This window comes from Brassica oleracea, chromosome C9 (assembly GCF_000695525.1).
Source record: "Brassica oleracea var. oleracea cultivar TO1000 chromosome C9, BOL, whole genome shotgun sequence".
NCBI classification, from domain to species: domain Eukaryota; kingdom Viridiplantae; phylum Streptophyta; class Magnoliopsida; order Brassicales; family Brassicaceae; genus Brassica; species Brassica oleracea.
Window position 1 is genome coordinate 7,416,379 of NC_027756.1, and position 16,336 is coordinate 7,432,714.

Genomic DNA, 16,336 nt, shown 5'->3' on the forward strand with positions numbered 1-16,336 from the left:
TGTTTAATGAAACAAACCTTTTTTAATCCAAAATCAAATTTTATTTTTTACAGTTATATATTACCGTAGAAACAATTATTATCCGATTAGTAATTTAATTATACGTACATATAATGTTTTGAAACCAAGTCTATATAAATTATAACCTGTTGAAAATACGAAACATATTGGAAATATCGAAAGACAATAAACCCTAAAAGGTTTGTTACTCTCAACCACCGTTGCCCCGTTGAACACCACCACCTTCTCGAGGGATGGCGTCGCATTCTACGTCTTCAACCACCGTCCCCCGTAAAAGGTTTGTTACTCTCAAGCACTTTTTACAACTTATAATATTGGAGGATTAATTTGATTTGAATCTGAACTGAGTTTCAAAGCTTTTTTTGTATAATCAGACTTTTTCATATATAATTAAACCTTTTTTTTGTAGATCCAAAACTCAGAGCGAAGTGGCAGTGAATCCGAGTTTTGATGATCTTCCATCAAGCCTCTTGGAAGTAATAATGTCTCAGCTTGTACTAAAAGATAACATCCGTGCCTCAGCTTCTTGCAAAACATGGCGCGAAGCTGCAGTATCTATTCGTGTAGTAGAAAAACACCCTTGGTTTTTTTTGTTTTCCTAAACGTGGCACTTCGTTTGAACTCCTCGATCCGTTACACTGGAAGTCGTACACTTTGAATCTGCCGGAGCTAGCTGACTCCACTTTGTGTTACTCAAGAGACGGCTGGTTACTTATGCGTAGATCTGTCTCAAAAGACATGTTCTTCTTCAACCCGTTTTCTAGGGAGCTCGTAAGCTTGCCCAAGTTTTAGCAGTCTTTTCTGGTGATTGCATTCTCTTGTCCTCCTACGTCGGATCATTGTGTTGTAGGCCTTGTGTCATCGTTACATTTTGATGAAGAAGATTAAGAGAGAAGGATATGTTACAAACTGCAGAAATTTGCAGGTTTTCTTCATGCTTCTCTTGTTCTGTTTTTGGTCTTGTTCAAAGAAAAGAAAACAGAGGAACGTTTGTGTATAGAACGTATGAGTGAGACAGTAGTAGAGAAAGATGAAGTAGAGAACTGATTTCTTAGTTGCTTACACTACATAACACCGGCTATTACATATTTATACAGAGAACATAACACTCTGGATCTTTCTCCATTTATCCTTATTATTAACTTATTACCTTCTTTTCCCACGTTTTATTTTTTGTGGTTTGAGAATAAATAGGCACTATTCAACACTCCCTCTTGCCTTTTTGTTCCTCAAACCAAGTTGAACACGAAACCTTTCAAAAGGCTGTCCTCCCAATGCCTTAGTGAGTGTATCAGCCAGCTGCTCTTCACTCTTGCAATATTCCAGCTTGATGTCTCCATTTTTCACAGATTCTCTAACAAAGTGATACTTGATTTGAATGTGCTTGGTTCTTCTATGCTGGACTTGATTTTTCCCAATTGCAATGGCTGATTGACTGTCACAGTAGATAGGAACTCCCTCTTGAGTGTTGAACTTCAAATCTTCATGCAAACGCCTTAGCCATATTGCTTGATTGTTGCTGCACACAAAGCCATGTATTCTGCCTCAGCGGTGGATTGAGCGATAGTGTCTTGCTTGATAGTTTTCCATGAGAATATTGCAGACCCAATGCTAAAGCAATATCCAGTTGTTGATTTTAGATCTTCTTTGCCTCCTCCCCAATCACTATCTGAATATCCAACAAGCTTTGGCTCCTTGACGGCAGAAAACATCAATCCTATATCAGCTGTCCCTTTGATGTATCTGAGAACTCTCTTTGCCTCCTTGAAATTCTGGCTTTAGGTTCCTTCAGATACCTAGAAAAATAAGATGCAGAGAATATCAGATCAGGTTGAGTAGCTGTTAGATACAGCAGACCTCCCACAAGGCTCCTATAAGTTTTAGAATCAGCAAGTTCTTCTTCTTCATCTTGATTCTTGCCTTGAGGTGCCAATGGTGTTCTCATGATCTTGCATTCTTTCATGTTGAACTTCTCCAACAGCTTCTTTGCATAGCATTCTTGGGATAGAAAAATTCCTTATTTACTCTGCACAATCTCCATCCCGAAGAAATAGTTCAACAGTCCTAGATCAGACATCTCAAATTCATTCTTCATTGCCATCTTGAAATCATCCACCATTTTCTTGTCGTCTCCGGTGACAATAAGATCGTCCACATAAATGCACACCACCAAAATGTTCTCATGATCTTGCATTCTTTCATGTTGAACTTCTCCAGCAGCTTCTTTGCATAGCACTCTTGGGATAGAAAAATTCCTTCTTCACTCTGCACAATCTCCATCCCGAAGAAATAGTTCAACAGTCCTAGATCAGACATCTCAAATTCATTCTTCATTGCCATCTTGAAATCATCCACCATTTTCTTGTCGTCTCCGGTGACAATAAGATCGTCCACATAAATGCACACCACCAAAATCTTCCCATGAGCTTCTCCACATTTTTGTCTGCAGGTCTTTTAACCAATTGCCATGTCTGGTTCTTCTCGATCCTGTGTATTTCTTCTTCCATAGCATGTCTCCACTCAGTATGCTTTACAGCTTCTTCGAATGTTTCTGGTTCTTCAAAACTCAAGTAACATCCTTCACATGCTTCAGCAGATTCAACATCAACGTGTGGAGCAGTACGTAAGATATCATTCATTGATCTGGTTCGTCTATTTGGCTGGATTGAACTGCTTTCTGGACTGTCAGGATCCAGATTAAAGGGCACCGGCTGAATGATTCTTCTCCCTCTGGATTCACCATCGCTAGAACTTGAATCACCAACCCTTAGATCTTCTTGTCTACAATCTAGTTCTAGAGATACAACAGATTGTTTGTTAACTTCTTTTTGCTTCCAGTCCCATTTGCTTCCTTCATCAAATATCACATCTCTTGAAACGTCTATTTTGTCTTCCTCCAGCAAATAGACTCGGTAGCCTTTAGTTTGAGAGCTGTAGCCAACAAAGATTGCTTTCTTGGACTTGTCATCCCACTTCTTTCTCTTTTCATCTGGTATGTGTACATAGCATACACAACCAAACACCTTTAAATGATTCATTGATGGCTTTGTTCCATTCCAAGCTTCAAGCGGCGTCTTGTTCTCAAGTGCTTTGGTCGGAATTCTGTTCTGAATGTAAGCTGTTATATGGACAGCTTCTGCCCAGAACTTCATTGGTAAGTCTTTAGCTTTGATCATGGCCCTTGCCATCTCCACTAGACTTCTGTTTCTTCTTTCCGAGACACCATTTTGTTGTGGAGAATATGCTGCTGTTAACTGTCTTTCGATGCCATGATCCTCCAAAAACTTTGTGAATTCTCCAGAGAGATATTCAGATCCTCTGTCTGATCTAATCTTCTTTATCTTGCAGCTAGCTTGATTTTCGACAAGGTTTTTGAACTTCTTGAAGGTTTGAAAGACTTCTGATTTTGACTTCAAGAAATAAACCCAGACCATCCTTGTTGCATCATCAATGAATGTGAGGAAATATCGGCTCCCAATGATTGATAAACTCTGCATTGGTCCACACACATCACTGTGAATCAACTCAAGTTTCATTGTTGCTCTTGTCTCTGATTCTTTTGGGAATGAATCACGACTATGTTTGCTTAGAATACAGTTCTCGCAACCTTCCTTCTCCACCACGAACTTGGGAAGATTTAGAACCATATCCATTGACTGCAAGATCTTCAGATTTGAGTAACCAGTGTGCCCAAGCCTTTGATGCCATAATTCTGCAGCTTCATTTTTTGCCACCATTGCTGTTTCAGGGCTTGAGGACCACTTGATGGGAAAGCTCTTGTTCACCATCTCCACTTCAGCTACCTTTCTTCCAGCACCATCATGTATGATGCAACATCTTTTCTTAAAGGTGACTTGATATCCATTTTCAATCATTTGAGGGACACTTAACAGATTCTTTGCAAGCGTTGGCACAAGAAAAACATCTCGGATGATTCTCTTGCCTTTCTTTGTCATGACTTCAACGTCTCCTTTTCCTTTGGTCATCAACACAGCTCCATTACCAACTCTTATTGGAACTTTGATGTTTGTGTTGATTCTGGAAAACACCTTTTCATTTGGAGTCATGTGATTAGTGCACCCACTATCAATGAGCCATAAGTTCTCTTCAAATGACTCTTGATCATCCTGTCTTGCGGTGAACAAGTGATTATCTTCTGCTTCTTCTTGTTGATGAGACAGTTGTGCTTGTTCTGGTTTCTTTCTTCTGCATTCTCTTGAAAAGTGACCAAGATTTCCACAGTAGTAGCATTCACTTCTACCTTTGTTTTTGTTGAAGTCTGGCTTCTTTCTTCCATTCTTTAGATAGCAGACATCTTCATTGTGATTGTTTTTCTTGCAAAAGCCACACCACTTTTTCCCTTTTCCTTTATAGCTTGTCCTCCATGAGCTTGTCTTGCCATGGTCTCTGACTTTCAAGCTTCTAAAACGTGCATGGAATGCACCTTCACCATTTTCTTCATCTTCAGGGAAGAATTTCTTTTCATGAGCTTCCAAGATCCCACCAACTCAGCAAAGGTTACTGTCTTGAGATCTTTAGTTTCTTCCATCAGTGATGACAATGGAGCATAGCTCTTGGGCATAGAAGCTAGAATTTTAACCACCAAATCAAAGTTTGATCTTCACCTAGAGCTCTCATTTGATTAGCTACAGCCTGGATTCTTTCAGAGTAAGGCTTGACCTTTTCTCCTTCCTTCATTTTCAGATTCTCAAAATCTCTTCTCAAGGCTTGTAGTCTAACCATCTTAACTTTTTCATTACCTTGATAGGAATGTTCAAGTAGCTCCCATGCTTGCTTGGCTGAGGTTGCAGAAAGAATTTTGTCAAAGACAACATCAGCTACAGAAAGTTGAATGAGTTGTAGAGCTGCTGTGTCTTTCGTCTTACGGGATCGCCAGTCTCCAAGCTCTTTTGCATAGTCAGCTCCAGACGTCTCCGGTGATCTAGATGGTGGTTCAGGAAGTCCCTCTTCAACTATTTCCCAAAGCTCTCTGTTCATCAGAGTTGTCTTCATCCTAGCCGCCCAGAATTCATAGTTATGTCCATCAAAGACAGCAACAAATTGTGAAGATTGCAAGTTTGACGCCATGTGTTTTTCTTCTTGTTGTTCTTCTTTCCTTCTTGTTCTTTTGATTTTCTGGTTCTGTCTTGTTCTTTTCTTATTCAGACTTGTTCAAGCTTCTTCAGTCTTGTTCAGCAAGGTTCCAGGGATCAGCAGGAGCTCTGATACCATGTTACAAACTGCAGAAAATTGCAGGTTTTTTTCATGCTTCTCTTGTTCTGTTTTTGGTCTTGTTCAAAGAAAAGAAAACAGAAAAACGTTTGTGTATAGAACGTATGAGTGAGACAATAGTAGAAAAATATAAAGTAGATAACTTATTTCTTAGTTATTTACACTAAATAACACTGGCCATTACATATTAATACAGAGAACAGAACACTCTGGATCTTTCTCCATTTATCCTTATTATTAACTTATTAACTTCTTTTCCCACATTTTATTTTTTGTGGTTTGAGAACAAATAGGCACTATTCAACAGGATAACCATCAGCACGTGCCATCCTGGAGCAACTGAGTGGATCACTCAAGAGTCCGAGTTCTATTCTGGTTTTTTATGGTATGATATGCAACATTGCAAGCTTTTCTATCTCCATAATAGATTCTATTTCTTTCACTGCTTTAACCAAGGAGGAGGGAGTCTGCACTCGTTTCACACATCTTCTCGGACATGGGATTTTCATTTTGCATATGTCTCTAGTGAACATCAATTGAATTATTACCAGAAAGCATCTTTTTTGGCAGAGAAGAATGGAGAGCTCTTTCTCATGCTTACAAGTGGGAATGAGAAGCCATTGATCTATAAACTAGTCTCTTTCAATTGGGTGAAGATAAGTCTTGCTGAGCTTGACGGCTTCACATTCTTTGTCAGTTTTTATAACTCTGAGCTAAGAAATAATCTCCCATGGATGAGGAACAATATATACTTTTCAAGGTTTGGTTACAATCGCAAGAGTTGTGTCTCCTACTCGCTTGATGAAAGCATGTACAGTCCGTGTAAGGAATGGCACAGCTGGCTACAACTTTGTCCTCGTCAAAGCATCTGGATCGTTCCGCCCGAGAACGTGTTAGACTATGAGAGTTGAATAAAAATTAATTGAGTTTAGTGTTTTAGTTTAGGCTTTCTAAAAGTTTCTTCATCTTTAGTTGACGTCCCAAATTTAGCTAATTTCGTTTCTCTAATGTTTAAGCAGTAGAAAATGATGCAGAATTAAATAGAATATTATGTTCACTAAAACTGATCTATATATATAAGGATTAAATGTAGAAATATACCAACTGTTGAACGTATAAATCAACTTGTTGCTGAATGAATGAGATAGAGAGACGTCCACCACTTTTTCTGATAAATTTGCTAAAACAGAGCAGAAAAACAGTTTATTGTCCTTTTGCCCTAAAGCATTTTTTGGCCCATTTTTAACTTTTGATATCCTGTTGTTCAAAAAAAAAACTTTTGATATCCTTAGGCTATATAAATAAATACATATAAAATATTTTAAGAGATTAAAATATGAAAAATTATACATAGTGTATATAAACTAGAAGTAATCTTTTACCAAAAAAAACTAGAAGTAATCATATGAAAAATATATGTGTTGTGTAATCTATTCTATTAAAACACCTGTTTGACCCATTGATAAAAGTTGGATCCAACAACTATTTTTAACGATACATACCTTTTTAATGTGATAACTACTATGCTTTTTTAATTTTCAAAACTAACCACCACATCATTTTCTTTTTCGAAAATAACCACCACTCCTTAATAGTAGGAAACCTCTATTTATATGCAACTTCCGCTTTTACAAGCTGTTTTCTATTTGATCGGGACCGTTTAAAATATATTTCTGGACTTTAGCACCATTTAAATTTTCTACTAATATATTTTCCAGTTAAAACCTGGGCTGATCTGAGCAATTTTTTTTACAGATCGATTAAGTATGAGATGAGACAAGATCCCCGGTCGGTTATAATAGAAAGAGGGAGAGATAAACTCTATTTTCGAGCTGATCTTTTTTTTTTTTGATCAAAAGAGCTGACATTTCTAAAAAGATTTTTTTTCTCTATAATAAGTTTGTGGTCGGGATTTATTTATTTATATGGGCCTTGGGCCTCAAATTTGATACATTGTTTTGCATTGTGTATTTGTATGGGTTTTTAAAATTCCCATTGTTTTAAAATTATTTTGCCTAATTGACCTTAATTAGATATTACTAATCTATATTATTATCAAACAATTTTTTAGGGTCATCTGTTATAGCTATTCTGTTAAAACACCTACTTAAGTTTAGAAATAAAATGTGGGAAATTAAAAATGTTATAATATATGAAAGTACAAAAAAATATTACAAATTGCAAATTTGGTGAATAAAGGTTAAAAATAATTTCTCAAACGTATATGACACAAGTACACAATTATGAAACTTGATAAATTATTTATTTAATATAGAGAAAATTATATATATTCTATTAAATTCATATCATACAAAAATATAATTATACAAACACATACATAAATTATATTAGGCAAAAAATTAAAAAAACAAAAAAATATACTGAGGGCGGGTCAATATCTAGTTATTGTTAAAACATAATTTGATTTTATGTTCTACGAATAGTAGAAAATCCGGTCTACTGTTAATGAGAATGTACAATATAATTTCAGCCAATTACATAATTATCTGCAGTCTTTAGAACTTACAATTTATTTAATATCCATTTATCTATGGAAAAGCAGGTGAGAATACTGGCCATTGGCCACCACCACCGGTAATTCATTTAACTGGTTTAGTTTTTTTTGGAACAAAAAAACTGGTTTAATTGTGCAGTCAAATTCTAGACGTAAATCAACTTCAAATTTTTCTTTCTCGGCGGCCATGGGAGTTATGTCTGCTGAATAAAAAAAAATAGTGGTGAAGCGTACATATGTCATTCTTGACTTATTATTATCGTTTGCTTTACAATACACAACTTATGCTCCTTCAGAAAGTTTCTAGATACATGGTATTTTAAGTTATTTTTTTATCAACAACATGGTATTTTAAGTTTTAACATCATTTTTATATTTTCCCATAAACAATTTTGTTTATAACTCGGTGACTGGGATCGAAGCTCGATAATTTGGAGTTGGGCAAATCCGATGGAAATATATACAACCGTACCACGTAAGTCATCTGAGCCCGGAGCCCAGTGGCGGACGCAAGAGTCCATTTAGACGGGGGCACATAATTTTATTTCATGATATTTAGTTGTAGGTTTAGAAGAGCATTACATGAATTGTATAGTTTAAGAAAGGAAAATAAAAAAGAGACGGGGGCAATTGACTCCGTATGTCTTCACCTACGTCCGCCCCTGCCGGAGCCTAGAACTAACTGACCCAACAACAAAGTTTTTCTACGAATGAATCAAACTGCTCCAATCAATTATCAATCTTCGACAAAAAATTTTTTTATCAATCATCGTTTTTCCAGTTTCCGAAATTATCTATATGGAACAATAAAATTCACCAAATACATTTTTCCTTTTTTGATTAATCAAGTAAAACATAACTCATGAAAATATGATGACGTGTGAGCATACGATAAATTGTCTACGAAAGCACATATATCTTCGAATATTATAAAAGTTATGATCACACATCCATTAAATTTGGATACGCGTAAAAGAAAGAGTGGCTGATTTTCAAATATGTAAAGATGATTCCGGGGATTCATAACTATGAATACAACTTATGTTTGTTTATTTTAGATTGTAAATCACCACACGTTTGATGTCGAGATCCTAAGTCAAAAGATTATTGATACAATATATACATGAATATGATTTTCGTTGTACACATTTTCATTGATGTTCGTATTCTCTTAACAATAGTTTTTAATGTGGCATTAATTGTATTGGAGTGTTTGGTACATTAATACTTAATCAAATAAACATCAATTACAATTAAGAATATAGCACCTGTCTAATCACAGTTGTATCAAACATCTTAATAAATGGTCACCCACCTCTCTGATCCTATCTTAATTTTTATCTGTCGCCGCTCAATTGATTTTTGATTCAGATCATAAATGTTTAAAAACGTGAAATTTAAAAATATACTCCATTGCCATGAGGACTCTGACTATAACATGAGTTTTTTTGAGTTATAAGTTTATAACATTACAAAAGTTCTTATTCCTCTATCTTCAATATCTCTAATGTACCGTTAAAATCTCAATTTCTTGATTAACAAACATTAAGAAAAAGTTGACAAAAATACATTAAGAAAAAAGGTAAACGCCAGGCGCTGCCCCATGAATTCATCATTGCAGCCTAGATGCAATAGTAAAGTTATTAACTCATACTAGGTTGTCATCAGTTACTTAATCAAATGTTAACTATATAGCATCTATTATCATTTTATAGGTGGTCCACGGACTTTATTCTCTTAAGAGCATCATTACCATTATTATTGCACAAACCTCATATGATTAAGGAGCATTGCATTTCTTCTTTACTATTCCTCTTTCGGCTCAGCTGGCCCTCATTGTTGCCTCATTCTTTAATTCACTACAAATTAGGAGTAACTTATGCTCTTATCGGTAAACTAAATAACCATGCATACACTTTTACCTGATTCTAAAACTGGAGAACTATATAAATAAGGAGGTCGTGAAAAAAAAAATGAGCACTCTCTCGACCAGTATGTTCGGGCAATTCGTTAAATATGTGCTTTCTAGTTACTGTTTAGTATCCAAATAGTCAACTAATATCCAATTGACAAGCCACAACCTTCAACGAATGAATGGAATAAGCCAAAATACTTCGTAAGCCAAATTTACATTTCAATTTTTTTTCTTTTATTCATTTTGTATAAAACATTATAAGAATTAACAAAATCATACTTTCCATCAAGTCAATAGATTTTTTACCACCACATCTGAAAATTAAATCCATCAAAAAATAATATTATAAATAGAAAGTACAAGGAGGATCAAGAGGAAGCACGTGACAAGGACCCAACTCTTGCAATTTCATGGGCCGCAGGGTTAAACCCTAAGCAGCCTAACCAGCCTTGCTTGTACGGCAAGAATGTCTTCCTCTTCAACTCCTCCGAAACTGCTCTGTTCTCAGTGTAATGCATCTCATGAGCCGAGATCGCCACGCCGTGCCTCCTCCTCGACCTAGACACCGGTGAGTCACAACTCTCCCTTGATCGGACGCTCGAGTTTTTCCTTTCTTCCGCCTCTTTCTTTGTGAGTATATCATATCTTTTCAAGGACTCTTTGGTTGGAACCGGTCTTCCGTCGGATGCGCTCCTGAATAGTAACAGATCTTTGAGTTTCCACTTTTTATACGCTCGACCAGGGAACAGAATCGCTGACAAGAAAACAGAGGATTTTTGGTTGCTTGTGTTACAAGCAACCATTTTTGCTGACTCATGTGCTTCTTCTTCATCAACCATAATGTCTGAAACCCTTAACGGAGACATAGAACGGCTCCCTTTACGCTCATAGCGCGTGGTAGATCCGGGAGACGGGTCTCTTCCTCTATCGGAAACTTCTCTCTCAAGAAAGCTAGATCTGGGAGAAGAAACAGCAGTAGGAGGGAGTGAGGGCCCTAATGGTCGAATCTTGCCTCCATCAAAGAGCTCATCTGCGGCAGAGAAATAAGATTTATCCAGTTGACCACTGAAATTGAACTCGAAATTGTCATCAAAATCGCTGACAGATCTCTTCTTGGTGGAAGTTGAAGGTGAAGGGCTTGTCGGTGCACTGAAGAAGAAAGCATTGTTGTTTCCAAATCGAGTTGGGCTTGAAGGAGCTGTTATGTATGGAGATGATGTTGTGCTGTCGAAATTGAGTTCTATTGATGTTTCTGCTGCTGCTGCTTCCTCTGTCTCCATTAAGGGAGTTTTCTTCTTCTTTGGATGCTCTCTTCTTCTTTTGCCTTTCTGGTTCTTGGAAGGTGTTCCCTTTCACACGAAAGGCTTGACTTTAGAGAGAGATGGAGAAATGAATGGTGATTGAGTTAGGAGCTGCCTTTATAAGTCTCACCTACTTCATGGGTTGTGATTTAATTTAATTATTGTGATTTATACTTAACTTATAGTTTTCTATGTTTTTTGGACCAAACATTTTTATTTTATATATCAAGAAGGTTTTGTACAATTATTAGTCCTTACATCTTTCCAGAAAGAATTTTGAAAATACTTTTATGATAAACTATAATCTATTTGATTCGATTTTTATGATAAACTATAATCTATTTTTTTTAACTTTAGTCTCTTAAAAGAAATTTCTTTTCCGGTGGCCGTTATTCATTTTGTTTCACTCTTCAAAGCAAACTTTATTATCTATTTCCGGTTAAACAAAACCTTTTCACTGAGAAAATCTTCAACCAAAATTTCACAATGAATATTAGTTAATTTTGAATAATCTAAATGATTTAATTAACTTAATTTTGTCATGTGGTGCGAAGAGGTTCTGAATCAAGGTCCATGACTTTTGGATACATAATCTGAATGGCTTAATTATATAAAGTTTTTTACCACAAGAGAAAATTGAACTAAAAACAACTGGTCAAACTCATGTGGGGAAAAGGTTCGGTTTATCAAGCAGCAAATATTTAATTGTGTTTCTTTTGCCAAAAAAAATTAATTGTGGTGTTTTTATTTTATGAATATTGACTTCTTTTGGAGGTTTTTGTACTGTAATGAAACTAATATAGTCTATTTGATTTTCCATGTTCAATAGAGATGGCTTCTCTTGTATTCTTTTTTTCTTCGTGATTGATGCATGTAATTGTCAAACAAATGGCGGCTAAATTCCTCCAAATACCTGATTGAGCAATCCCGAACAATATCCAAATATTCTTTAACAAAGTTTATTTTATTTATATTTTTCTTAACAGCATTATGTTTGCATGTTGTTTTCGTGTCTGCTATTTGATAAAAATCGAAGTTTTCATTTATTATGCGTACGCTACGCATAAGTCGCGGTCGATGGTCTATTACTATATTAAACGAACTTTAGAATTGCGGATATAATTTTATCAAAACGTCAACGTCTAAACGGTTGTACACGGTTCACAATTTTTGACTTTGTTATTACACTTCACCTATACACGTGTATAATGCTGATTAATTTGAGATGTTAGTGAAAAAACAAATACTCAAGATGTTTTAGCCAGGCCTTTAAAACATGTTTTTTTTTTGTTAATTGAACGGCAAGAGGCACTGGTACATATTTTTGAGGGGATAATTTGACAAATATCAGTAAAGAGAAATATAATAATTTCTTTTAGATTTGCAAATGTGTAGCCATTCCCGTGGTCAATGGATAGTCTAACTACCATTTGTCATTCATTATTTAGCATGGTCTACCATCATATTAGCCATATCCCATGGAGTTGTTAATATTACAAATTTGTATTATTGTAATCAATGTTCGAAAAATCGCTATGCAGTAACTAAGCTTTTTGTAGAGAACTATCGACTAGACGGATTAGTTAGAGCCTAGACGGATGTAGTTGTTAACAAATTATTAATTATTTTATATTAAATTATTGATTATTTTATATTTATATTAGATATTTTAGTTTTTATGTATAATTCTAAATTAACAAATTTGTGGATTTGAACTAACATAATTGTTTCGTTTAAATTTTTAAAACCAATCTAGATTCATTTAAATTGATTTAAATTAATTTAACCGATTTGAGTAGCATAAATTGGATTTAAAAGAAATTGTTACGGCTATGACCGGTTTACCGCTTAGATGGATGCCCAAACAACGTCTAGACCGATTTTTAGGATAATTATAATTTATTTATTTTTAGCAACAGGATAATTATAATTTACATAGTCGTATTACAAGAAAACAGATGATTCCGGATGAAATAAAAAACTGTCGGGACTAGGACGTTGGAAAGAAAAAAAACCTTGGAAATTCGTAGGGGCGTCCTAACAAACGTTTTCCTGAAATAACTCATCAAATTTAACCAATTCAGATTTTGGAGCCGCTGTATAGACAAATAAAGACATGACTCATGAGCTCGTGTGCTTCTCAGTTGAGTAGATATAAAAGAATAAACAAAAAAAAAATATGCCATTTGTATAGAATCAAATTAACTAAAAATGGAGTCTTCTTTATTTTTTCCACACTGAAAATATGATTATATTAGATTGAGAATTACAACATGGTCCGGCGAATCCCATCCCGGAAATGCAAAGGCCGGCGGACAACGAGAAAGTCCCCGGAAACGAAAGCCCACAAGTGGGAGATACATGAAACAAGAGACAAACATAACAAGAAACAACATCCATAACTAGTACAAACCTAAAAACAGATCGATTTAATTCCAGAATCTCAAGGAACAAACAAGCAAGAGACATCAACGAGACATCTTTGAACTAAGACAAATCGATTAAAGCAAACTTGGCCAATCTTTCGATTTGTGAATCCTCCTATAGTGAATAGCACATGCAATTAGAGACCAAAGCTTCAAATCACCAGCTAGCCAGAACCAATTTATTGTTCTTGAGCTTTCAACCGGAGACGGCGATGTCGGAGAACGACTTGAAACGCCTAAAGGAAGCGAGACGAAATGGAAGATCTCGATCTGACCTTATGGTTGATGACAAGGAGCGAAACAGAACACCACCAGATCAGCCACTCTCGAGAGCTCGAGAAGGAAGAAGATCGAAGACCAGAGGTGAACCAAAGAGGCTCAAAATCAACATGCAATCAAGAGCAGGGTAGGCTAGTTAATGCATGCATCGGAACCACTGATGATCAACAAAAAAATAAGCCCGACTCCGGCTCTGAGTGAGCAGCCGGAGTCGGAGAAACGCTGTTTGGAGTCTGCTTATTCTGGTTAATATTACACTTAATTTAATTCCGTCTCATAACTTCTCAAGCTCGTTGTATTCCATTTTTAGGTCGACAAGGGAGTCAAGCTTATCAATATCTGAATCTTCGAAATGCTCAAGTCTTACGAGCTCCCTTCCTCTATTGGAAAAGCAGCTAATCTCCAAGATTTGAATCTTCGTGTGGATGCTCAAGTCTTGTGGAGCTCCCTTCCTCTATTGGGAAATGCAACTAATCTCCAACATTTTGATCTTAGTGGATGCTCAAGTAAGGTGAAACTCCCTCCTTTTGTAAATGCAGCTAATCTCCTATATTTGTACCTTTCTGGATGCTTTTGACATCATCACAGAGCTTCTTCACTTAAGGGATAAAGAGATACAAGAGATTGGTTCATGGGTCAAGGAATGTTCTAGTCTACCTCGACTTGTAACTTAACAAAATGCAGATAGTATAGTCTTGCATTTCCTAACACATAAGTCAAGCAAAGAAAGAGAAAATGGGGAAGGAAGCAAGAACACAAAACTGCATTAATCATCTCATATTCTCATTGCGTGTCTTTTTTGTAAAAACAATGCATCAGTCTTTGCTGGAAATGCAGAAGTAAACATTGTTTACCAAAACGAGGGAAACAGAAACATTTCCCAAATTCTATTGAATATTTATTTCTTTTTAATGCTCTTTTCACTTCTTTTGCTAGTCTCTTCTTCCACTATCCAACCAACCCTACAAAAACAGCAAAGTAAAAGCTTAAACATCAAAATCATTTACCATCAAGAAAACAATTTCCGGTGGCTTGCAAGAACAGTCAAATAGATTACTTTAGGCTTACCCCTAAAATGTAACAGAACATTCTATCCGAACATTTTGCGGTATTGCTTTTTCTCTTCATTGTCTCTAATGGCAATCTGCCAGAGCTTAAGTTATTGACAATAGTTAAGGGACATTGATGCTAGAAGTAAAGTCACAAACAAACATCAACTCACCTTTTTCATTACAGCAGCATATTCTTTCTTAAGACCAGCTGAAAATCAACAGCAGGTGCCATGCACGTAAATAACATGCTAGTTAGATATCTCCCCCCAAATAAGCTTAGGTGTGCAGCATAAACCACAAAACCAAACAAGCAAAACCAATGACTCACCATCGTTAGGTTCGAATTGAAGAGCATTCTCAAGGCTTTCAGCAGCAGCATCGATGTTATTGAGAGCCATGTGTGCCTAACATTTACATATCAAAAGAAATACATAATAGCTGTGCTAAAGGCCTGGATTATGGAAGACGGTCGAACAATAAACCTTTTTAGTACCTGGCCTTGTCGAAACAATGCTTTGACATTGTTATCTTCATCACGCATAGCAAATTCAGTGTCCACCAATGCTCCTTTTGCATCTCCAAAATTTCAGCTTGCAGGCCTGCCACAGGATGACAGGAAGCCAGTTACAATACAAAAGAGAAGGCACCAAGTACAATAAATCTTCTCTCGAGGGAAGCGAAATCAAATCCTAGCTGGAAAACAGTTTTATAAATGTAATCAAAATTTATAGGTAAAAAACCATAAACTTACAGCACTGTTAGTGAAGATTTGTGACTTTGTCTTCCGTAAGGCAGTGCTCATCTCTGCAAGATCACAAGTACAGAAAAATGAGTAAGAGACATTGGCTTGTACAGCATCAATATCCCGTGTTAGCCATAGAGAGCATCCCTTTCCCCTCGTGTTTCAGTTCGAGTGGTGATGATGAAAAACTGAGAGGCGTTAGTGTTGGGGCCAGAGTTAGCCATAGAGAGCATCCCTTTCCTCTCGTGTTTCAGTTCGAAGCTCTCATCATCGAATTTAGATCAGTAGATAGATTCGCCACCTGTCCCATCATTCGCCGAAATATCCCCGCCTTGAATCATAAACCCCTTGATTACACGATGAAATCGATTCCCCTGAAACAAATATTTGATATACCAAAAATCATAATTGCAATGCTGTACACATGCAGAAGCCTTTTAAGTAGTGAAGAGTGGCCCATTAAACTACGAACCCTAAATTTTGAAAAACAACAAATACTCATTTTTACATTTCATAGAGTGGGAGAAAGACCTTGCAGTGGAGATGGAGACCAGTATTGGGACCGATGCCTTTCTCCCCGGTGCAAAGGGATCAGAGGCTGTTTTGGATGCAGCTTCATTTATTAAAAGATAAATATACATTTATACTATCTTTATATATAAAGAAGACATTGTATCTCTCCTGGGGGTGACAGCTCGGATTCCACGCCAGAAATAGGGTTTCTCTCGCGCTGACACGTCAGATCCACAGCGTTTCATTTAAGTGTGATCCGGTTGTTACGGGCTTGGCATTTGGGCTTCATACCATGTCCGTACGAGGCCCGACTACCACAATCTCCTCCTGATAGAACCAT

General features: G+C 36.3%; 2 protein-coding genes and 1 pseudogene across 2 annotated transcripts; 1 reads left to right on the forward strand and 2 right to left on the reverse strand.

Moving 5' to 3' along the window:
• The first annotated feature begins 221 nt into the window (after nucleotides 1-221).
• LOC106317819 (F-box protein At4g12382) lies at nucleotides 222-867 on the forward strand. Its single transcript, XM_013755594.1, is given in 3 exon segments — nucleotides 222-298; nucleotides 431-605; nucleotides 607-867. Coding segments are annotated over 3 exon segments (426 nt in total). The 5' UTR covers nucleotides 222-254; the 3' UTR covers nucleotides 814-867.
• Nucleotides 868-9,959: 9,092 nt separating this feature from the next.
• On the reverse strand, nucleotides 9,960-11,093 carry LOC106316233. Its single transcript, XM_013754104.1, has one exon. The coding sequence runs from the start codon at nucleotides 10,961-10,963 to the stop codon at nucleotides 10,052-10,054; it is 912 nt and encodes a 303-aa protein (XP_013609558.1). The 5' UTR covers nucleotides 10,964-11,093; the 3' UTR covers nucleotides 9,960-10,051.
• Nucleotides 11,094-14,520: 3,427 nt separating this feature from the next.
• LOC106317272 lies at nucleotides 14,521-16,090 on the reverse strand (annotated as a pseudogene).
• Between the last annotated feature and the right edge of the window lie 246 nt (nucleotides 16,091-16,336).

Excerpts from the sequence above, each read along its gene's own strand:
- LOC106316233 (XM_013754104.1), bottom strand. The coding sequence starts at position 10,963 with ATGGAGACAGAGGAAGCAGCAGCAGCAGAAACATCAATAGAACTCAAT.